Below are 22,933 nucleotides of genomic sequence, written 5' to 3'. Positions count from 1 at the left end.
CCCTCTCCCTCCTCCTCAGTGCAAGCAGCATCGTGGATCTCATGCAACTGAGCTTCTCCCAGCAAAGCCAAGCAAGAACATTGTGTGCCAGGCTCTATTTTAAGCACCCAATAAAAGTGATTTTTGGAGTGGTTCCATCCCTGTGTCCTTCTTTCACAGAGCCCTTGGACCTGCTGAGGGTCCCATGGTGGAGATGCCCAGTCCTCAGTGGCCCTCCCTGCCTGCTCCAGAGGCTCAATGGGCACCTATTGATTAATGCATTAAGGAATCAAAGCAAGCCTCTCCTCACCAGCGCTTCCTCAGGAATGACTGAAATCAAAGCACCCCTTGGGCAGTGCCAGTGGGGTGATCCCTGTGGATGATGCCATTCGGAAGAAGCAGCTTTCAAAACCTTTAGGACAATCTACCTGTCAATGCCCAGGGCAAGCACCTCTCCCCAGTGCTGCACCCCCTCCCACCCTTAGTGCTGATCTGCAGGTGGGGAAACTGAGGCACGGAGCTGCTCAGTGACTTATGGTCTTCATAAGGCCCTTTTCCCCTTCCAAGCACACCCTGAGGTCAGGAGCGAGCACTTCAGCCTTTCCATCCACAAGTCACCACGGGAAGGAAGAGGGGATGGCACAGAGGTGATTGGAGCTCATCACTCACCAAGGAAATGGATTCAGCTGTGTTCAAATGGGTAATTGGGACTAAATTCAGACTGATGGGAAGCAGCAGGGTGGGAGGGGTGGTGGCATGGTGTTGTTTGGAGCATGAGGCTAGAAAAGCACTGACCTTGTTGGTGTGATCCCCATTTGCAGGGGATGCTGTTGTGGGCCGGGTCTGTCCCACAGCACCAGAGCCTTTGGAGGAGCAAGGACTTGGAGCCATCAGTGATGCCAAGGGACCATGGGTACTGCAGGTGCTGCTGAGGTGGGTGCTCGCTGCTGGGGCTGCTCCTCCTGTCTGGGCAGGCTTAAATCATTGATTCAGGACCCAGTGTGCATGGGGGGCACATTGGGGTCTGACCCCACAGTGAGTGAGGGTGTGGGAGCCTCCTTCTCCCATCCTGGCTCTGCTCCCAGAGCAAATCAGTTTGCTCCAACCTGGCCTTGAACACTGCCAGGGATGGGGCAGCCACAGCTTCTCTGGGCACCCTGTGCCAGCGCCTCAGCATCCTCCCAGGGAAGAGCTTCTGCCTAAGAGCTCAGCTCAGTCTCCCCTGGGTCAGGTTCAAGCCATTCCCCTTGGCCTGTCCCTACAGGCCCTTGTCCCAAGCCCCTCTCTAGGTTTCCTGCAGCCCCTTTAGACATTGGAGCTGCTCTAAGGCCTCTCTGGAGCCTTCTCTTCTGTATTAATAGGGAATCACAAGGCAGAGCTCAGCTCAGTGGCAGCAGTAGCAGGCAGTGAGTGCGGGGCTGCTGTGGGGTGAGGAGGGACCCATCTGGGGGCTTTCCCCAGGGCTGGATGAGAGCTCAGGGAATACAGGGTTTTGGTAGGGATTCGATATGGGCAGGTGTGGAGGCGGGGGCAACAGCCAGAGGAAATGGTTAAAGATGGGGTGGGCACCATTGCCCTGGTCAGGGTCCTGTGGAAACCCCCCAGGGTGAGCAGCAGCTTTGAGCATTGCTGGGGCAGAGCCAGGAGCTGCCCTGCTGCAGGTTTAAGCCTGGCAGAGTCCAGCTGCTGCTCTCAGAGCCACTGCAGTGCTGGATGAGGCCCAGCCAACAGGCACCAGCCCTGCCTGAAGCTGCTCCTGGGAACAGGCAGGAAACAAGCAAGGCAGGACAATGAATACAACCAGATCTGCCAGAGGTGTCCACACGTCAGGGAGCAAGGAGCCAGCTCTGGTTCTCCTGGCCCCGCAGGTGGAGCTCTGTGGTTTTCCTACAAAGCCATCAAAGTGCTCTGCATTGTGAAGCAGCATCTCCTCCTTGGCAAGGGGTCAATCACTGCTGGGTCTGTGTGGGGCTGGGTTACAACAGACGGGCAGAACTCATCTGTCTCCCACTTTGGTTTCCTGGGCTCCACCAGCACTGCGAGCCAGGAGGAACCCAAGGAAAGCCAAACACAACCCATGGGATCGTGTCCCTCACTTGGGCCAGCTGAAAGGGGAGGTCTGTGAACCCGGAGCTGCCAGCACCCTGCTCTGTGCCCTGCACGGCTGGTGGGGGCCCTCCTGTGGTGGTGATGGGCCCTGGCAACCAACTGGGAAGCAATCCAGCAAGTACTTAGCCTGGCTCAGGAGAGGAAGCCAAAGCTGTTCCCCTGCTGTGGCTCCTGACAGCTTCCACCATCTCCTACCTTCCTGTAGGGAGATATGTCCTGGGAGGGATGGGAGGTCCATCCTTCCTCCCTGGAACTTGGGCATGCAGGAAGATCACAGGGTCCTTAACTGGGAACAGGCATTGACTGGATGGTTTTCTCTGAAACAGCATCAATTAAAGACAAAAGAAGCCAAATTATCATAGAACGCGCTCAATTTAATTCAATTCATTATGCACAGGACACAAAACCAGCTCATTCTGCAACTCATGCCTTACTTTCAATAGTGCAAACACAGAGATGGTTGTTTGATGGAGCAAGCACTCCTGCTTGTGACTACAGCACTGCCTGCGGGTGCAGCATGGTACCCTGTTCTACACAAGATCTGGAACAACGGGGGAGCTCCTGCAGGAAATCCCCCTTTCCAGCCAGCAAGTCTTTAAGCCAGATGTATGACGTGTTCCTGCCTCTGGTTTGCTCCTCATATGTGGTTGTGTCTTCTAAGAGGTGGAGATGCTGAAGGTAACTGCAGAGCTCAGTGGGCTGCATCTTCCTGAAGCACCCACTCTGTGTAGCAGGCATGGGGTGTCCCACACACGGGTGGGCAGCAAGTGCATGTGCCCAGGGTAAAAGAGCACAGGAAAACAGGACTGCAATCACAAAGCTGCCTGTTAATAAGGTGCAGAGAGCAAGTGGATGGGATGTGTAACCAGCCTGTGGCAGATGGCCAGATACTACCATGGACTCGGAATTCCACCTCTTCAGAGGAGCAAGGAAAAGTCCAGTCCTTGCAGACAGGTAACTGAAGCAGGGCTTCCAGAGCAGAAAAGCTGCTGTCCAAAGGTCACCTGTGATTCTGGAGCTGTTCCAAACACAACTTATTACCCCTGTATAATGTGTGGGCCTCATGCTTGCTCTTGAGAAGACTGCTCAGTACCAGATATAATCTATGCTGGATGCAGGAGGATGGAACAGCCCCTGGGAAGCTGCACTATGGTCTCCATCACAGCCATGCACCACAATAGATACATAACACAGTCAGAAAGCTCATAGCTGTCCTCGTGATAACACCGTTCAGAGTAAGCACTCCAGGGGGCTGCTCCAAAGGATCTCTGTACCTCATGTAACGGCTTTCTGTAGGGTAAGCTGGCTCCACAATACATTCAGCAGAGGGATGCTGAGGTTTGTGAAGAGCTGAAGCAAAGGCTGCTGTGTGTCAGCAGTCACTGAGAAGAGTAAATGCGATGTGTGTCCCTCTGGCTGCCAATACAGAGCATTTACCTACACATGTGGTTTCACGCTGTAGAGCACTTTCATGTGCTCAGTGGCACTCTACAGTTCCCACACCGAACTTAAGTACCCACCAAAGGAAGAATTTTGCTGGCTCTGGGGATAACTGGAGGCAAAAGTGTCTGAAATGCAGGGGGATCAGTAAGTGACACCTGATCTACAGTACACTTGTGCCAAGAGACCTCAGCAGGCTCCTGAGGAACAGCAACCAATGTCTCTGAAGACAAGAGCAGTGAAACAGATAAACCTTTTTAGTCTGCGCATTGCCAGCTAGCTCTGCTCAACACTGCTCCTAGGAGATGTGCTGCAACCACTGCTGGAGGTTACCAAGGAGCTCTCCTCTCATATTGCACTTCATAGTAAACCCACTGTGAGAGAAGAACTCATCTGCCATAAGACACCAATGGAAGCCCTGAATTCATCCACCTGAGACAGGCAAATGCTCAGCACCTCCAGAAAAAAAGAGTCTGAATTGGGACCCCACATTAACTGCCACATCTGGAGAAGAGGTGACAACACTGCCTGGCCAATGTCCCCTCTGTGCTATCAGGTCAGGGTGGCCACTGCATGCTTTGAGCTACTTCACCCACACCTCAAGTCTGCCCTTCCTAACTAGTGCCAGAAGAGCAGCTCTGGGTACATTGCTACTTATTTAGACTTAAGTTAAAGCAATAGAACATTCTTCTCTCCTTTCCCTGCACTAAACCTCTCCTCAGTCTCCAAGCCAAAGCCACAAACTGGCAGTTACAGCTACACATGGTGTGCTTGCACTGCAATAGCTTATTCTTCTATAGGAAGGAAAATCAACATTAACTTCATCTTAGGTCCACTACTGTTTTAGTTAAAAAGAATTAAGAACTTGACAAATGCAGGTTGTAAACACCGTGGTTCTACTAACAAGAAGTCGCAGAGACTGTTACACTCAAACTTATCTTACAATCTGCTCCTTATCCTGAAAACAACTTGATAATGGGAAGTGCACACAGCCCTCAGAAGGGGCTTGGTAGAGACATTCCATCCCATTATCAGAACTTAAACACTCTGGACTTTTGGATTTTGGTCACCACAAATCACCTGCTTTTCAGTGCAGCCCCTAAACCTGCTTTTAGCACAACATTTAGTTCTTAGAAGCCATCGGGGCGAGGGGGAATTCACAGCATTCAGAAGTGCCACAAAGTGCCACCCTGTGCCCTGCGGAGCCCGAGAGCCTCCCAAGGACAGGAATTACCCAGCAGGAACTCCCTTCAGTGATTCCACGCTGCTGATCTCAGCATGACTAAAGTGCATCACCAGCAATTGAAGAGCCCTTTAGTTAAGGGAGCAATAAATCAGCTTTTCCATGTGGATCAATTCCCATGGACTTACAGATAGTACACCTAAACACCAGTTATCCTCCAACAGTTAAAACACAACTGTAAGTAACAGCCAACAGAGAAATCACAACACTATGAAAACATGAAGTAGATCTGACTTTTGGCAGTGATAGGCAGTAATTGTATATAGCACCTACTCTGGTATCTTTGCAGAGAAACAACTTTGCCATCAGGACCTTCTGCTGGGCAGGATCCGGGTGTCCCACTGCACCCCTAACCTGCGGGGCTGGACCCATGCATGGAGTGTGGAGACAAGGGGAACAGCCTGGAGAAGCACCAAGGTATGAGCATCACCTTCTCTTTTTCTGTCTTCAAGTGTGTTTCTTAGACTAGAGAGGGAATTCTAGAGATGATGAAACATGGTTTACTCTATGCACTGCACTGAATGCAAACACCTGTGTACCTGAATGGTGAAGGCACTATTGCTACTGCTGCATGACATAGGCCCTCCAAAGCCCTGCAGAACAGAAAGGTTTGAGCACACACTCTAGAATATGATCTCAGACTGACACCAAGCATAGCCCACAAACTAACCAGATGCAGTCAGTGCTTTATAGAAATCACTTTTCCTCAAAAGCTCATATCCTGTCTTTAAAACCACATCATACTCTGAATTGAGCATCTTTTATCTGACAAGATGAGGCAGACAGGAGCTGTGACAGTGCTGTTAGCACAGAGCTATGAGAACATCCCCAAACACGCACAGAGCTCTCAGTTAATCCAGCTGGCAGACCGGATTCTGAGCTAATGCTGGACAGGCATCAGCAAAGCTATGCTAGGTGACATAGACCTGGATTTAAATGGCAAAAAGAAGAATCTATAGCAATGAAAAGATCCAGTATCAAAGCAAAATGTAACAGATGCTTCTGCCATCTGATCTGGGACCTGAGATAGCTGTGGATTAAAAATCTGGGAGGGCTTATTTCAAGACTGGTAGCAGAAGGACCTTCACCTTGTCTAACAAACCTACGTTATACCACACAAAAGAATCAGAAGCCAGGTTGTTTACTTCTCACTGCCCTGAGGAGAACTGATGCTTGGACCCTCTTTCCCACCCTCCCACCCTCTTTCCCACTCCTGCATATATCTATATATACGTATCTCAGCTGCAGGCTCCTCCCTTCAAAGGCATTGCACAGGGTTTGACTCACTGAAGAACACCACTCTAACAGCCAAAGTTTTAACTCTTTCCAAAACTTGCTTTCTTCAAGAGCCAGTTTTCAGAACAGAGCATCCCAGTGACAGCACTGAGCTGAAACCACAACATTTAGACAACTTCAGAGCTGGGGTGTTGAGATACCAATGTGACAGTCACTCCCTGCTCCCCATGGGCTTTAATTTTAATGGACATTTGAAGTGTGGATGCTGCTTTACTGAATGTAAAGGATTTCTCCATGCTCTTGGTCAGATTTGAATCTTACTTCTCTTTGGTATTCCCTGTCCAAGCTCTGAGGTTAGGGTTGGTGTGAGTGCAAGGAAACCTGTGTGGAATCTTTTGGGGGAGAAGCCTGAACTGGCACAACTACCCCATAAAGATCCTGATCACCATCTCAATGTCTTTCCTGCACACTGGGCAAGGTGATCTCTTTTTCTTCAGCATCTTTGCACACCTGAAACAGGCCACAAGATGAGCAGTCCTTCCATGGACAATATTCCCATCCCGTGGTCTGTGATGGCACAGGAAGCAAGGGTTCAGCAATTTTTTTATACTCTCTAAAGACTGGATTTCCTCCTCCTTTTTATGCTCAGTGAAATGCAACAAAGACTCCTGGCTTTCACATTCCTGTGACAAATCCAAAGACTCAATAGAGCTGCGAGGACCTATACATGATTTGGTTTCTACCATGTACAGCTCTTTGGGTTGGCCAACTGGAGCTGAAATAGTCCTTCGGCAGTCCGGGACATCGATCCCTTCATCATCCTGTTTGTTTGGGATAGCATCAATGCTGGACAGGGAAAGAGAATGAACCAGTTTGGGACAATCTGAGTACCAGTCTTTCCGCAAGGCCCAGCAGCGGTAACAGTACCGTTTGCCTGGAGAGTTAAACTTCTTGCATTTGGTGCATTGCCAACAGTCCTGAGGAATGAGTGAGGCAGACAAAAACAGCAGAAGTTAGAGTATTCCTGCATACAACTCATTTCCTCTACATAGGAAAAGCAGCTAAGAAGCTTCACCAAAAAAGGACATTTAATACCAAGCATAAGCTGGTGATCGTGTGGTTGCTGGTTTGATTATCACCAGCTCAAAAGCTTGAAGAGAATCTGGCCACCCCTGTGCATTTTACAGATGCAGATCTCTTAAGCATTAAAATGTGCCCTTCCTCCCTCCAGCCTTCAGCACTTTGGAAGAATACAATGTTCTCAAGCTGTGCAGTTTATTGAATTTTCAGTATCTCACTCTAAATTCAAGGGTAGAGCTCCTGGAATCAGTCAGGAATACATTTCCCAGACTCACTAATCACTTAGCATCTGCTCAATCTGTACAACTAATAGCAGCTTACTCTACTACCCCACATAGCCAAGGCAAGAGCTGCCCAAGTTCAGAGCTGTGATTCAGCTGTCCAATGCCAGGGACATCTTAATTTGTCAAGGGTGCACAGACTAGAAAATTAAGCTTAAAACTGAGGGTGCCATCAGCAGCAAAGAGCATTATGAAATACCACTGCTGACTTACAACAAAACCTCAAAAGGCAGGAAGAAAAGACTTGGATTAAAACAGGACATATGGAGGAATACGCATTTTATGTCCCTCAGTATGAAGGAATTCAAGTGAGGAACGGGGTAGTAGAAAGAGGTGACAATCCAGTAATTACTGCTTATTTCTCTCTTTCCACCTTATTCATTTAAATGGGGAAAAGAACTGTGGTCTGTCCTTAGAGAGGCACTGCAAGGGCAAAGACCATTACAGGTTCTCCTCCTAACAGTGGCCAAAATATCTCAGCAAAATGGGGTGAGATGAGAAGTGGATTCTCTAATCCCAAAGGTCAAGCCAACTTCTCTACATTCCTCAATGGAGCTTATAAAAAAAAGCTGGGTTTTGGCTTGATTTTTCTTTTTTTTGGGGGGAGGGGGTTTGGCCTTTGAAACTGATACCAGAATCAGCTTCTCCTACCACAACCAGTAGCAGCTGTAGGATGAGGTTTTTACCACTACAACAAGGATGCAGCCCACTCCAAGCAAGGAATGTTGACCTAAAGGATGCCTACCTCAGAAGCAGCTTCTGTATCTGTGTCATCACTTAAGTACTGAGAATCTTCAAAGTCATGCAAACAGATCTCTTCAGTCACCTGGAAAGAGTGGAAAGCATTGTTAAAGAGGTGGAATCATCTCTATTTATGGTGGCACTGTACACCAAAACTAAAAGGAATACATCATCACTGCGATAATTAAGAATTTCTGTAAGTGAATCAAAAGCCATTTTATATACTGAATCTATTCCAAAATGTTACTAAGTCTTGCTAGGCTGAGTTACAGCCATGCTTACCTGTGGTCAACTCAAACGTCTCCCTGATGCACACAAGAACCATACAAATGCACATACATACACACCTGAGTGGTTCTACTAATTTCCATGGAAGAAACTCAATCCTTTTAACACCTATAACCAATCTCACCCTTTCAGCTCCAGATTGTTATAGATCTACATCCTCCAAAACAGGCACAGCACCATGAGATCAACTAAACAAGGCCAGGCTGTAAACCCATGCACTGTGGCTCTTTGAAGAGGTACCTTTTGGTCACCTTCTTTCACTTCCTCGCAGTCAGCTTCTTCCACCTTGACTGCAGCACTGCTCTGATCTGATGGGCATTCATTGAGGAACCACAAGTCATCAGTAGTATCCGAAACAATGGCAGTGTCTATGTCCTGTTGGAAAAGAAACAGGGGAGACCACTCTGAGCTCAGCAGCAGTACCAGCACCACAGCTATCACACCTCTCCCCTTCTCCTCACTAAGAGCCTGCTCAGCCCTGGACAGCTTCTCCAGTCACCCCTGGGAAGGAGAGGATTCCCCCTGCTAGCCATAAGCTGCTGGCCACCACACTACAATCATCTGCACACAACTTTCAACCCAGAAGACGGGCAACTCCTGACATACAACCAGTACTCTGGAATGCAGAAGGACCTCCAAGGGCTGAACACAGCCTCCCAGGAGCACCTAGTTTATTTCAGAGCACTAAGGTAACCATCCACCTGATATGAAAGGCTGGGACAGGAACACACAAGGGAGAGGCTGAAAATCCTACAGTGGGAAGGGGAAAGAAAGAACAAGAATCATTTATTTACTTGGAACCCAAAAGAGGAGAGGAAGAAAACACAGCACACCTATTTAAAATGGCTACACACCTGGTTAGTCTGAATATCTGTTGATCCATTACTTCTGGACTTGTAATTGCTTCTGAGGTTGCCTAAAAACCACCATGGAAGACCAGCTACATCCCATTCCTCAAACACTAGGTCCAGTTTAGGCTTCTTGCTTTTAGAGAGGTTTTCTATTAAGTCTTTGTCTGTAAGAGCCAAGTAGAATCTAAGTCATGCCACACCTACATTATTTAAGAGACCAACAGAGCAAAATTGGGCCCCATCTCATTTTAGCAATCTTTCTTGCTCCTTGTTACAACAAGTTGCTCTACAAGCTCTGGGATTTGCATGAGCATACTGGGACGTTACATCTGCAACACACCTGTACTCATGCATCTCCAACAGTCACTGCACAGCCAGTGCCTGTCAGAGGCACGGATCCATCCCAGTGCTCCCAGTGTCTCTAGAACAGTACAGGTCCTCTTCAGCTTTACCTTAAGACTCAACACAGAACCACAACCACTTCTTTCAGAGCTGTAACCAAGTCAAAACTGAGCCTTGAGTGACTTAAGATGCAGACAGAACTGTTCTGAATTTAGTTCAAATTCCCAATGATGGGAGCTCCTCAATTCTCAAACTTGCCCCAAATGAAGCAGGAAGGCAAGAATCCATCCTCCATAACCCCATGCTTCAGCCTCCTTTTTAGCCCATGTAGTTTAGTCTACGATCCTAAACTCACGAGTCTGAATTTCCAGATAACCTTGAATCTACCTCTGTCCAGTGCCAAGAGTTTCAAAGGCACAGACAAGGACTGTTCCTACCTCTTTTGTGCTTGCAGCCAGGAAAATATCTACCACTCTCATTTGATCTGGAAATACCCACTCTTGCAAAGAAGATTTGGTTTTACAAATTAGGTTCCTTGATATGAGGACATGAGAACAGAAAAGTAGAACAACAGGAAAATTGCTTCCATAACATCCAGCAATTCATATGAGTGAACCAGCAAGAAATCCCCAGACATTAAAACAAAGGAAATGTCTAAATATGAAGGAGCTGTATTACACTTAAGCTGGGGAGAAAAAACATTCCGTTGTTATTCAGTTCCCTGACTGGTTTGCAGGTAATGACTGCAGCCTGCTCAGGCTGTGTTCTGTGTAATCAGAGCAGAGAGTCCCTTGGGAAGATAAATGGATGCAAGTATAATTCCAACATTTACAACACCCTTCAGCAAGGTCTGTGAGATTTTTCATGGCACTGTTTAGTGACAGATGTGGTTTTGGGCTTTAACCTGCCATTTTATTCAAAGTGTTTGTTTATTTATGAGACCAAATAGCCAAGCTACAATACACATCTATCATGAAAGCCCTCTGGCGAGCGTTTGCAATTCTCTCAATCTTTAGCATAAACCTCTGATTTTTAAAGATTATATTCCACAACAGGTTTTCATTAGTCTCCCAACACCCTCTTCCAGCATTTTGCTGATGCAGAGCTCAATGTGTCCCATTGGAGAAGCAGCACGAGAGCCTGCACACACTGTGTTACTGCAGAAGAGCTGGCACTCACCTTCGTAATGCTCACATTTTTGCTCTGAGGTAGACAAAGCAGCAGGATTGCTTTCACCTTCCATGATGCCAGGGTCAGAACCTTCTTGCTGGCTAAACTGCATGAAGGAAGGAAAAAAGAGGTGTTAGTCCAGCAGAGCTTATAGGGACAAGGGGATGTAGCACTTCCATTCCAGTCACCAGCTGCAGTACAAGACAAAGTTAAGAAAGGTTTCTGAACAACAACTACACACTATTAACCCTTTAAGAAGGCAAATGTATCTGTATCAGCACAAACAGTACACTTGCAACCTAGGAAAAACCTTAAGAGTGGCAAAAGTTCAAAAGTTGCCATCTTAATGTAGTGACACCATGATCTTTTCTGATTCTCTGGCCCCCAGTGTGAACAGACACCTCCCAGATCAGACCCAATGAATCCCACAGTATACCCGGATATATTGAATGTGCAAAGATTTTTCCTAGGTTTCAGATTCTGCCTGAAAGCTTCTGAAAACAATCCTCCTAAACACAAAACTTGGTCACACGTTTTAGAAAGCTTAATTATTTGGCAATTCCTACTCAGAGAAGGGGTGGGAGAGAGTGAGGGAAAGACATGAAAATACAGAGCACGCTGGAGGAACTGAGGACTGGAAGTGCTACACCCCGAGAAACGCGCTCAGAGACTGGTACTCTGTTATGAAGAGAACAGAGAAGGGTCACTCTGTCCCTGCTCTGTGGACTCAAGAACTTTTCAGGAAGGTGAGGACCTGGCAGCCAAGCAGCACAAAGTTCTGGCAGTCCACCATGCACAGGTACAGAGAAGGGGCACTCTGTACAACAAAAGAAACCACCAGGCAGTGGGTTTACCTTCAGCTGGTCTTGGCTTGGCTTATCGACGCTCTGTTCCTTTGCGAGACTCTGTGCAGCATCTAGATGGCAGGTAAAACAAAAGAAAAAACCTTCCCTGGTAATAACCATTCTCACAACACAGGGTCTTCAGCAAGCACCCAACGAACCAGGCTTGGCAGACCTCAAAGGAACCCTTTCAGAGAGCTCTTTCTTCCTTAAGAGAGCCGGCCATCTCCTAGAGAGGCATTACTCCAGTTTCACTAGGTACACACAGAGGCATTAGCCTATGGAATCCAGAGTCTGTGCCTCCTTGGAGATGAAGCTTGATGAAAACTCGCAGAACCTCCTTCTTCCCAAGGTGAAAAACTGCTCCTTTTCCTACCAGCTCTTCTGCCATCACAAGCTCTAAGCCCTTTCTGCAAAAGATCTGCATGGAAGCAGAAACCCAGAGTAACAGCAGAGTGCGGAGACCTCTTGCGAAGGCTGGATCAGATCCATGCTGAAGGTGGTGAACAGAGAAGAGGAAGATCTTTATAAATACCTGAGGACACCACCTCCTGCACCTTAGGCTGAGACTGAAAAACACCTTTCTTAAAAGTCTGGGCATGAAGAACAATTCCTAGACTACAGGAGGGAAAATTCCGTGCACAGCCAGCTCTTCCTTGGGTAACTGTATACACATCCAGAGCACAAGTTAATCCAAATGATTATGCTGGCCCCAAGAGTTAATTAAAAGGCCAGCCTCAACAGCAAGAACAATCACACTACCAGAAATCTTCCTCCACAATAGGAGAGCTGCACTTCTGAAGTCTACCCTTTAAAGAGAAAAAAACCATTGAAGCATGGCTCCTGCTTGATCCCCTTTTAATCCAGCAGGGCAATTGCCTGCTGAATACCAGGCTGGCAGGAACAGTCTTGTTCAGTCATGAATCATAGCACTGATACTGAAACCTGCTGCTATAGGAAGAAAAGTGGACCTCAAAGTATCCATAAAATAGAACAGAACACAGAACCACATGACATGGCTCTATCTCACATGCTCTGCTCTCCATGCATTAGTTCAGCTTCCCTGTCTTCCCTTCCATCACCCTACAGCTGCTGCAGTCACTGATTATTTAATACCTGAAGGAAACCAGAAGCCAACTGGCTCATCCATAAATGGTTTGGCTCTGCAGGGGCGTTAGAAGAGGTGAAGACTGACCCTTCTAACATGACAAACTATAATGCAATAATACAAACTAGACTTAAATACTGTGTGGAAAGACACACCACTTACTGGAAGGCTTCCTTTCTTCAAGCCAACACATACTATACAAAATGTCCTTAAAGTGAGATATTCCTGAGTGTACCTCAGGTGAGTCACTTAAGTAGAAGCTTGCCAAGTAAGGGCACCATCTGATAGAGAGCATTCCGTCAGAGCTTCCTCTTTATCAAGATGTTCTGCAGTCCCTTGCTTTCTACAAGTGTACTTAAAAAAAGGGGGTGAAATAACCTGCAAAATGCTGTGCTCATAAGCTCTAATTTGACTAATGAATACAAGCAGATATTATGGAACATGAAGACCTCTTCAAGCTCTATGGCACTGCCAGTTATTCCTATGCTGCAACAAAGGTAAAACAATACCTAGAGTCATCTTACCTACGTATTTGTCAAGAGGTCTGCCAAGAGTGTTTCGTTTCAGTCACCCACACACATACACACACACAAGCAGACACAGTGGTATAACTCAGCGACCATTTCCCCTGAAGGAACAGTGCTTCCTTTGGCAGGTTTCAAGGTAGTTACACCAGGACTGGAGCACACTCGCACACGCAGCCACACGCAGCCAGCCACAGGCACACACCAAGTAGAAGGGGACAGGGCAGCAGAGGAGAGGGTTTCACTGGGATCCGCATACACTGCCTATAGGGAAGAGGCCAGGGCATCACCAGTGAAGGAAACAGCACTCACACAGTTATCCTGCAGGTAACATGTTTAGACAGAGTCCATTTAGGAAGATCCACCTACATAAGCAGAGAGAGGGACCTCAGAGGTACCAATGCGTGGCTCAAAGCAGAGGACTGAGCACTTCAGGGTGTTTTCTCAGTCTCCAAATTTGCACAAGCTTTTGTATACATGTGCAAGTACAGACTAAGCCCTTATGAAGTACCAAGTCCATACTATCTGCTGAGAGACCTCAGGAAGTAGGGCACAAAACTCTACAACTCCCTCATGATCTGCATACTTGTAGTTTCATCAGAAGTCTTTTTAGCCAGTGAAGATTACCACCCATACAATGGGCTCTGGCTGCAAGGAAGTCATCAGCTGAGATTAAGTTAAGAATAAATCTTAATTTATGACTAAAGGGCTTTTGGTGTAGATAGATTCAGTTTCTCTTATAAGCTGGGAAAATAAAAGTCACCTTTAAAGGCTCAACTGTTTGACTAAAGTCCAGCCCTCTTTGGCTTGAAGAATCAGGCTGGGTTTCCAGCACTCTGATATTGTCTCAAGACTATTCAACTATGAAATGAGGTGAGAGAAAGAAGTCACAGGCAGCCACATTACTCAGACAGTTAACTGATGTCGTATCACAGCTACTGATGGTGCACACAGAAAAGACAGACTCAACAAGATTGTCTACTCAAAGCCTTCAGCAGCAGTTTGTTTCAACTTCAGAAACATTTCTCTTTCTGAATATCATTACTTACCCAAGTTACATCAACACTACATTGAATATACTTGCCCATACTGTGACAAACCTACCTGCCACTGCAGCAGAAGTCAGGTTCCGTTTCAGCATCTCATAGACTGGGCTGGGGGAAAGAAGGTGCCAGTTGAGTACATCCACAATCCCAAACAGCATTCCACTTTTCAACCAGGGACTGAAACTCTCTTCTTATTTTCCAGACACACTGGAAACTGCAGAGGGGATTTTTCTGCCACTCCTAAAAGCTTGCTACAGAGAAGTTTAGCTCAGAACTTAACTCAAGGAAACGGACTTTTACTCATGTGTGAGATCAAGGGCCTGAGAAGATGCAGAAATAAAAGGGGGAAAAGACGTCACCTTCAGCAGCTCACTGCACCATTCAGAACAGGCTCTTGATAACAAAGGAGCTCAACTCAAAACTTGTCAAGAGCATTATCAATAAGCCACTGAGCAGGACACTTGGTATTCACAAGGTTTATCCAAGGCTGAACAGCAACAGTGACACCAAGAGTTTCCTGTCACCGCAACCTCTGTAATACAACATTACAAAGGTGACTTCTTCCTACCTTGGATCTTTCACAGAGAAGCTCTCCAGTCCCAGCAGTTCTCCCAGCTGATCTCCTCCACAATAGACCATGTGTTGCTGCCTTTTGTCATATAGCTGCCTCACCATGATATACTGTCCTAAGTAATGCATAACCTGTGAGCACATAACATACCATTAGCCCTATCTGCAGCTGAAACCAAAACACAGAAGACCCTGTAAATTTGCTTTAGTTTCTGATACTTGTATCCTTCTACCCTATAGAGAGTGTGAGTAAAATTGTACCTGCTTTTTATGCACATCTGCAAGTTGTTGGTGTCAACCAACCCCAAGGGGAAGTTATGCTTTACCATATTGCTATAAGGTTTGTAACTATTAACACTTGACAAGAAGAAAAAAATTAGTGTGTTGATATCACAAAGAAGGATGAGAGGAAACATCCTCTGAGAGCCAGGGGACACTGCCAGCTACAACAGATCAGACTTAACCAAGTTAAAACATGAATCTATACAAGTAACCTGCATTTAATACTCAACTCTCCCCATTTAAACCATTCAATTTGGTTTTGCAAAGTTCTTAGGAGCTAAATAAGTTATTTCAATGCCTTTAAGTATTTAAACTAAGCCAGGGGGCTCTGCAGGAATATCTGACACATTCATAATGAAAACCCTGTGCATTTAATTCTTTGCAGACAGAATACTCTTGTAAATTACAGTGTCACGGTTTTAATCTTGTACACATGTTGCATTTTAAGCTGAAAAGAAATGAATTCTCTGAGGTTTAGCTCACAGGCCATTTCAAAGGAAAGTTGGAAGAAAAATGTCAACAGGAATCCAGTTCTTGAGGCTTTCATGCACTGAGCAGAGAGCAAGACAATCGAACAGCATCTCCTGTGCTCCCTCAGGGATGTGGCTATCCAATCCTTGCTTTCTCTAAAGACAGATTTCCACGATAAATCATTTTCTTCTATTCCAGTTCCTCCAGGGGCTCTAAAAGCCATTTATGATCAGCACTATGGGTTTCCCTGTTTTGCAGACAGGGCTTCAGAGTACTGAAAGCAGCCAGTCCCACCCCTTCCCCACAAAGAGCCATCTGCCAAACAACCAGGGAAGGGCACACTTAAAGTGCCCCAAAGCTGAGCCCACCTCCTTCAGGGTGAAGGTTTCGCCCTGGGCGCCTGCAGCCTGCAGAATCTTCAGAAGTGGCAGTTTGGGCCGCACCTGAAAGAATAAACCACAGAATTTGGCTTGAATGACCCAAAGTAGTGAGAGGAAGCCCCCTGACACGTGTGCCTGGTGTCACAGCCAGCAAACTCAAGTGACCAAGACACAGCAAGCACAGAGCTGACAAGCCAGGGATGAGGTGGAGGTTGTGGGAAGCACTGCTTGCCTCAGGCTAACCTGCTGAAGGCTGGGATTCCTTTACACATGGAATCTGCACAGACAGCCAGCCCTAAAGGCTTTAATCACTCACATTGTCCTATTAACTTTGATGTCATTCATCTGGGAGGGAAGACTGGAAATTCAGATCCTTGGTATGTATGGAGTCCTGATCAGTGACTAACCAAATGTAGTGAGTCATCTACTCAGAAGCAATGATGGTGCATTCACATTGCCACTTCAAGAACAGGGTGCCTGAATTTCCTGTTAATGCAGTGAATAAGTGAGATCTGCTCTGTACAGACCTATGTATTTATTAGGCTCATGAACAGGCACATAAGAGCAAATCAAACAGAAGGTGTGGTTAATGAACACCAAGAATGAGGACCTGCATTTTCTGTGCAGCTCAGTCATAAAGCAGAATCATTCCATAAAACAGAAAGCACCCTGGGACGATGCAACTGTTCCACAAGCCCTTTAGCTTTCACCCACACCCCCAAGCAGCTCCGAGTAGCAGATGATGCTATATAAAACAGCACCAAGTTTTAAATAGCTTCTCACTCCCCCCCATCCTGCTACTTCACTTATTCCCCAAGAATTCAAACAATTCCTAGGAGAGTGCCACCACATGATCCTGTGCCTTGTGCGCCCACTGTTCTCTGAATGCTACACAGTTGTGTACAATGTTATACACTAAGGGATGCTTCCCACGCTGAACCTCTTTTGTTCTCCTTGTTTATCAGATGCTAGTGGAAGACATTTCAATCTGTCTCAGGGCAGAAAGCCCAATCCTCAGCACACCATGTTCACTGCTGTTTACGCTGCACTTTGGGCAGGTTTATCCTCTCAAGGCATGTCATCTATACCAGCTGTGAAGCCCTCACCCATCAGTGTTAGGTCAGTTCACTTCTGTCTCACACCCACTCCTCTTTTTCTGCCTATATAAATGCAATGGTAAACCCCACTTCCTTTCCCCAGGAGCAGAGCCTGCCTGCAGTCCTCTGTCTCCTCCAGAAGCAGGCTGAGCTGCAGCACCACACTCCTGCACAAGGTAAGGAGAGTGGGGTTTAGCTACTTGGTGTCAATGTAGTTTATCACTTGGCTCTCAGATGGTGTTTGTCAAAATATTCCTGTTTTCTGAAATGTGAATTTGTCTGCTTTGCCTGTTTTCTCCTTATTGTATTTACTAAATGCATTTTCAAACTCAAACAGAACAGCTCATGTCCAGCCCCAAGTCTCTTTCTCAAGAACAGCTTTTCCCTAGGAAAAAGCTCAACACAGCTCAAGTGCTTGTTTCAGCACATGACTTTAATAAGAGGAAATTATGTGTTTGTACTCATTCATTTCTCTAATGACCACTCTCAAATGGATTTGAAGTAACTTCTTGTACATCTCTTTCTGATTAAAGAAGCAACCTAGTTAGCTTGCTCATTTTAAAATGAGCCCTTAGCTACCACAGTGAAGCCAAAATGGAAGTGTTTAATCCACACTGCCTGGGACACTGAGTGGTGGCAATCAATATTTTGCTACTAATATCAGAGCCTATTTACTTTTTGCATGCAGAGTGAATTGGCTAAATAAGCATATCTGACTTGGCTACGTTTCAAAGCTTCTAAATTAAGCTTGAAATGGGAGGCTCTCTACTTCCCATCAGCTTATTTCCGCTCCTGCCACATCCCTTCATGTTGTGGGGATGGTTTGTACAATGAATTGGCTCTGGAAGGTTGGATGCCTGTCCTGGAGAAGCATTTTAGATAAGATTTTTCCTGTTATTTGCATGTTTCTCTTCTCTGACTGGCTGTCAACATGGTATTGAGACACACCTATCATGGTGACCTTGGTTCACAGATACAACTACCTTTTGTTCTAGGGAAATTCTAGGAACACTCAATAAGAGGAGTACTACAAAGCAGGCATTACTGACTAGACAAAGGTCAGCATGTGAGGTTACAAAGCCCCACTACAATTGTCACAAAGAGCCCAGCATTAAGGGGGATGCTGCATGTAGAATACTTTAAGTAAAAGTCCAGCACAAAATATGCATTATACAATTTCTCCTCTGGCCAATCTGAAGTGCAGTTTTCCCCTTCTTCCCCTTTAATGTTCGTAAATCATTGGTCTGATAGTGAGAGTAACACAGCTCCTCAGAATAAAAGCCCTACTCCATTAGGCTAAGTTCTTCTAACTTAAATGTACCCAAGGAGGCTGAATTTGATGGAAGAAATTGCTGCTTTAGTGAGGAGAAAGCACTGAGAGTAAGTGGGAGAGGCAATTACCTGGTTAGCTTGTCCAAGTGCTATTCTGCAGGCATTCTCAGCTGCTGGATGCTGGGCAGAGCTTGGAGATGTCATTGTGGCAGTGATGAGCTATTTAGAGCAGAAACCTATAAATGAGAGGAATGTTCATGTACCAGCAACCTGCTCTTGAGTTCAACCACTTCCACTTCTTAGAAGCTTCAGGAAATGAGAGTTTAAAATTAGCCCTGCATGCATCTCTTAAATGGCTGATGTATAATGCTAATGTTTCTATGTCCCTAAGGTGCTCTGTTGAAACTGGATCTGCTTTGCCTTAGCCAAGCTGCATCCAGCTGCCCAGTGCTGGACAAATAGCAATGAGGAAATAACGGTGACCCATTTCCTGTGGCACTGAGGATGGTTTGGCTCTGCCCATCTCAAGGAGCAGCAGCACACAGTGAGGAACATGAGGGCCTGCCAGCTGAACCGAACTGCCAGTCTCCATCAGGCTCTTGGCAAACTCTTCATGTGGTTAAATCCTACAGTCAAGAGGTGGGGGAATAGAAGCTGAGTCACAATCAGCCACAAGGGAAACCTTCAGATTTCAAATCACCAGACAGCAAGCCCCTGATTGCCCAAAGGAGTGGTCAGTGCAGACTGCAACAATCAACACATTCCCCACCCGCCTTTGCCAAGGGCTGAAAACCTGCCAAAAGCTGCTGCAGCTGCAGCCTCCATCCCACATGCCCAGATGCAGGCTCTAAACTAACACTTTGAGCAGGTGAAAGGATCATTTCCTGGAAAGGAACAAAAGGGGAAGTCCTGCAGCTATTTGAATTTGTCAAGCCCTATCAGTTTCAGCACCACCCAGGGAGCACAGCTTCATATGCAGAATGATCAGTAATGACTCATGTTCATAGCACAATCCAGTTTGCTCCACCCCACACAACACCTTTGAAAACTTCTTTATGCTTAAAGGATGGTGTCAGTTAAGCAGCCACTGCAAAAAGTAACTCGGTTACAAGCAAACCTCCATTTCGGTGTGAATCTGGTTGCTCTTCTGCAGGATGGCATCAAGAAACCCTTTGGTAAGCTTAAGGCTGAAGCATGTGAGGAACTGAAAAGAGTGGCTCCTGAATTTGCTTATGCAGATACAACTTTCGGAAAGCTTTTCCATGTGGAACCCGGTGGCAGTGCCAGCTTTCAATCCCTGCAGGAGCTCAAATCTGAAGGCAAAAGCTTTCAAAGCAGTATCTACATTCTTTCCCAGCTCCAGTAAATGAGTCTGTTCTTACATTAGCTACAACGAACGGAGCCAGCATGAGCAGCTACATTAAAAAGTGAATGCTTGCAAAATAACCAGACTTCTGTCTGAGGAATGTAACCAAATATCTCCATGTAGACTAAACAGGCTGAACAGGCAGTGGAGGGAGTCGCAATGACACAGACCTGAGCTCTGGCACCAGTTCAAGTTACTGAGCACTGGTAACCACCCAACCCCATCGCTCGCCTACCCCAGCTATTAAAACTGAGTTGCAATGAGTTTCTTAGAAGCTGCTGATAGTTGTTACAGCATTTCTCTGAAGTAAGGAAGAATCAGGAATAAAATCACTCCCAAACATCAAGCAGATCTAAACATTTAGGAAAGCTTAATCAAAGCACGTTAAAGTCTGGAAAATGACATTGATCTAGGTAATAACCCAAACCAAGTGACATAGCAGCTAAAATTACTTCCATGCTATCAGTGCCTTACCTTTTAAGCAAGGTTTCTACTTGATAACGCCAAGCACACAGCACCACGAGCTGCCCACAGGACCCTCTGTGCTGTGCAAGCTGAGCTGTACTTTGTACCAGGCAGAGACCAGCTCACCAACTTTGAGCTGCTCTGCTGGCAGGAGCACGAGGATGGGCTTGCTGCTTCCCTGTGCTCCTGTAGGGCTGGAGAAGCTCCTCGGGGCTCAGACTGTTCCTGCCTCTAACTGCTGGAGTCCCAGGGGGAGTCACTGAACACATCAGCTGCTGATAAGAGCTTGAGCTGGTGTGAAAAGCAGCCAAATGGGAGAAAGCAGTGGCTTTCCCTGCCCCGCCTTTGGGGAAAGGGACTGCACCCCTGGCTGAGGGAGTCAACTCAAGATCACTTTAACTGCTTCAGTAATGCGTTTATTAGAGAAAGGCAAATTTGTGCCTTGCCTCCTGTCATTATCTCCCCTCACAGCCTGGAAGCACCCGAACTCACTTGCAGCCAAGGGAACACAGCTCCGGTGCATTTACTGCTCTTCCCCTCTACACATGGAGCTGCATCTATAAGAAAATGGATGCTGGAGCAGAGCAATGACTCGGAGGAAGCTGTGAATCACCAAGGAGTCATGAACCAACCGTTTCTTCCATCCAAGCACTTTATATGGTCATGCTTGCCACATGGACAAGTCATCTGCCTGGTGTGTGAGGAGAGCTGCTTTCTCTTCAGAGACTAAAACCCCACTAGACTGCAGCTTGTGATGCACAGTGAAAACAGGGAGTGTAAACTGGACATTACTTGTATCTGTGGCCTCTGATGGCTCACTCTGGGTTAAGGTCTGATGGTTTTGTCCTTCATCCTTTTTCATGCTTTCACATAAAGTAAAATGTCTGTTGAGGACACAGCTGCTGTCCCATGTACTGCATCACGCAGGAGGGAGGCTTTAACAAACCAACTCACGTGGCAACTCGGAGCTAATGAGGTTGGTTCCTGTGTGTGTGAGTCCCTGTGCTTCTTCAGCCTGCCAGTCCTGCCCACCCATCTCACCCGGCCTGCGAGAGAAACCCCATTTCTCCTCCCTGTAACTCCCACCTTCCGCCCTCCAGAGCTCCGCCAGTGATGTCACAGTGCTTCCAGGGCCACAGGTTTCACCTGCTCCCATCACTGGGCTCCCAACAAGTCCAAATGCGTCCTTTGAGAGCTGCAAGATGCCCCCCCCCCCCCCCCCAGCAAGTGCTGCCTGGTCCCGGTCCCACTCCACCGGATCCCGCAGTAATGCAAAGCCACTTGTCTTGTTTCCTTTCCTTACTGGAACTGGTGTAAGCATCAGCTAACTGCAAACCATGAGCTGCCAGACAACAGTAAGCCTTCATTAACATAAGTTCCACAGACAACATACAGTGTTCAGGGTAACACTCCAAGTTCGGGAGCACGTTTTTGAGGGGCAGTGGCTGCACGATCCCAGCGTGGCCCCAGCAGAACCGGGCAGCAGGATGCTGCTGCCGAGCCGCGGCTCCTGCAGTGCAAGGGCGGGTTTGGCTCCTGCCTTCAGCACCGGGCATCTTTCGGGGCGGATTTTGCCCTTGAAGCCAATCTTGACGCGGAAATGCCCATCCCGGCCCCGCTCCCCAGGTGCTCCCGGCCGCGCTCAGCTCCGGGCCCGCATCCTCTCATCCCGCACCGCCCTCCCCGCGCCCCAGCGCCGTCCCCCCGAGGCGGCCTCACCCTACAGCTGCTCCATGGGCACCAGGCCGGCCGCAGCCCGGGGCCGAGGGGAGGGAGGGGGGGGACGGGGCCCCTACACCCCCCGGGGGCTCCTCTCCACCATCTTAGCGCGGCCCCGGGAGCCGCTTCCCCTCACAGCCAACATGGCTGCGACGGCGCTTCCGCGGGGCACCGGGCCCGCGCCGCCGCGCCATAGAGCGCAACGGAAGTCACCCCTAGAGAGGATGGAGCGGCCGGGCTGGGAGCGCGCCCGCCATCCCCGCCGTGGAGGACCGAGCGGTGCGAGTGCCCCCGCCCAGAGCCAACCCCGCTCCGGAGCCACCCCCGGCCCCGTACGATCCCCGAGGCCCGGTCCGAGCCCCCCGGTCCGGTCCGAGCCCCCCGGTCCGGTCCGAGCCTCCCCGCACGCTTCCTTCGGTTGGTACGAGCCCCGCCTCCGCGCCCGCGCGCAGTGATAATAGCGGCCATGGGCAGCGCTGCCAGAGCCCGGATAGCTCAGTCGGTAGAGCATCAGACTTTTAATCTGAGGGTCCAGGGTTCAAGTCCCTGTTCGGGCGATATCACTTTTCCTTCGCCTCCTGTCTTTTATTGTGGGTTTATATTTTTATCTCTGCCCGGCACCCCCGGGGGGGGTTTGCTCCCGCTACGGGGGAAAAGGGTTTTGAGGAGGGGAAAAACCGTTGTAAAGGGAAGGGAAAAATAAAACTGAACAAAAAGGAATCGCCCGAACAGGGACTTGAACCCTGGACCCTCAGATTAAAAGTCTGATGCTCTACCGACTGAGCTATCCGGGCTCTGACAGCTCTTTTCCGTCTGCCTGTACATCCCGCTGCCCATGCCTTCACTTCTGCCTGCAGCCTCCTGCAGCTCACGTTCCTTCGGGCAGTCTCCATCCAGGTCACCGATACCACGGTGATGGCACAGCTCGGGGTGCCAATAACCCAGCAAGGGCTGTTTTCCTTCTTGGTCCCTGATGGAGGTGTGGGGTGGGCTGATGGGCAGAGGGGGTTCCTCACTGACACCCATGGGTC

At 47.8% G+C, this 22,933-nt stretch overlaps 1 protein-coding gene and 2 non-coding genes across 4 annotated transcripts; 1 reads left to right on the top strand and 2 right to left on the bottom strand.

Moving 5' to 3' along the window:
- Positions 1-5,977: 5,977 nt before the first annotated feature.
- On the bottom strand, positions 5,978-22,034 carry MDM4 (MDM4 regulator of p53). Of its 2 annotated transcripts, none has more exons than XM_034069730.1 (11): positions 21,903-22,034; positions 18,482-18,588; positions 15,972-16,046; positions 14,849-14,982; positions 14,339-14,388; positions 11,615-11,676; positions 10,770-10,866; positions 9,252-9,412; positions 8,638-8,772; positions 8,114-8,194; positions 5,978-6,984 (listed from the first exon to the last, which is right to left on the bottom strand). In XM_034069730.1, exons 2-11 carry the CDS (start codon positions 18,554-18,556, stop codon positions 6,430-6,432), a joined length of 1,425 nt encoding a protein of 474 aa, XP_033925621.1. In that variant the 5' UTR covers positions 18,557-18,588; positions 21,903-22,034; the 3' UTR covers positions 5,978-6,429. The 2 variants fall into 2 exon arrangements, with proteins under 2 accessions (XP_033925621.1, XP_005140915.1); XM_005140858.4 differs by lacking the exon at positions 21,903-22,034 and adding an exon at positions 20,193-20,373.
- A 352-nt stretch (positions 22,035-22,386) lies between these two features.
- TRNAK-UUU (transfer RNA lysine (anticodon UUU)) lies at positions 22,387-22,459 on the top strand. The gene has a single exon. It is a non-coding gene; the product is annotated as a tRNA-Lys (tRNA).
- A 164-nt stretch (positions 22,460-22,623) lies between these two features.
- Positions 22,624-22,696, bottom strand: TRNAK-UUU (transfer RNA lysine (anticodon UUU)). Its single transcript has one exon. It is a non-coding gene; the product is annotated as a tRNA-Lys (tRNA).
- Positions 22,697-22,933: the final 237 nt, after the last annotated feature.

Source organism: Melopsittacus undulatus, chromosome 16 (assembly GCF_012275295.1).
Source record: "Melopsittacus undulatus isolate bMelUnd1 chromosome 16, bMelUnd1.mat.Z, whole genome shotgun sequence".
NCBI classification, from domain to species: Eukaryota; Metazoa; Chordata; class Aves; order Psittaciformes; family Psittaculidae; genus Melopsittacus; species Melopsittacus undulatus.
The sequence above is the reverse complement of the archived record's forward strand: the minus strand, read 5'-3'. Positions and strand labels throughout refer to the sequence as shown.

What these genes read in the sequence shown, in the direction of transcription:
- MDM4 (XM_034069730.1), bottom strand. Translation starts at nt 18,556, where the DNA reads ATGACATCTCCAAGCTCTGCCCAGCATCCAGCAGCTGAGAATGCCTGC. An exon ending in CACTTGGACAAGCTAACCAG is followed by an intron (nt 16,047 to 18,481) that starts GTAATTGCCTCT and finishes TTATTCTTTCAG; the next exon opens with GTGCGGCCCAAACTGCCACT. An exon ending in ATACAGAAGCTGCTTCTGAG is followed by an intron (nt 6,985 to 8,113) that starts GTAGGCATCCTT and finishes CTCATTCCTCAG; the next exon opens with GACTGTTGGCAATGCACCAA.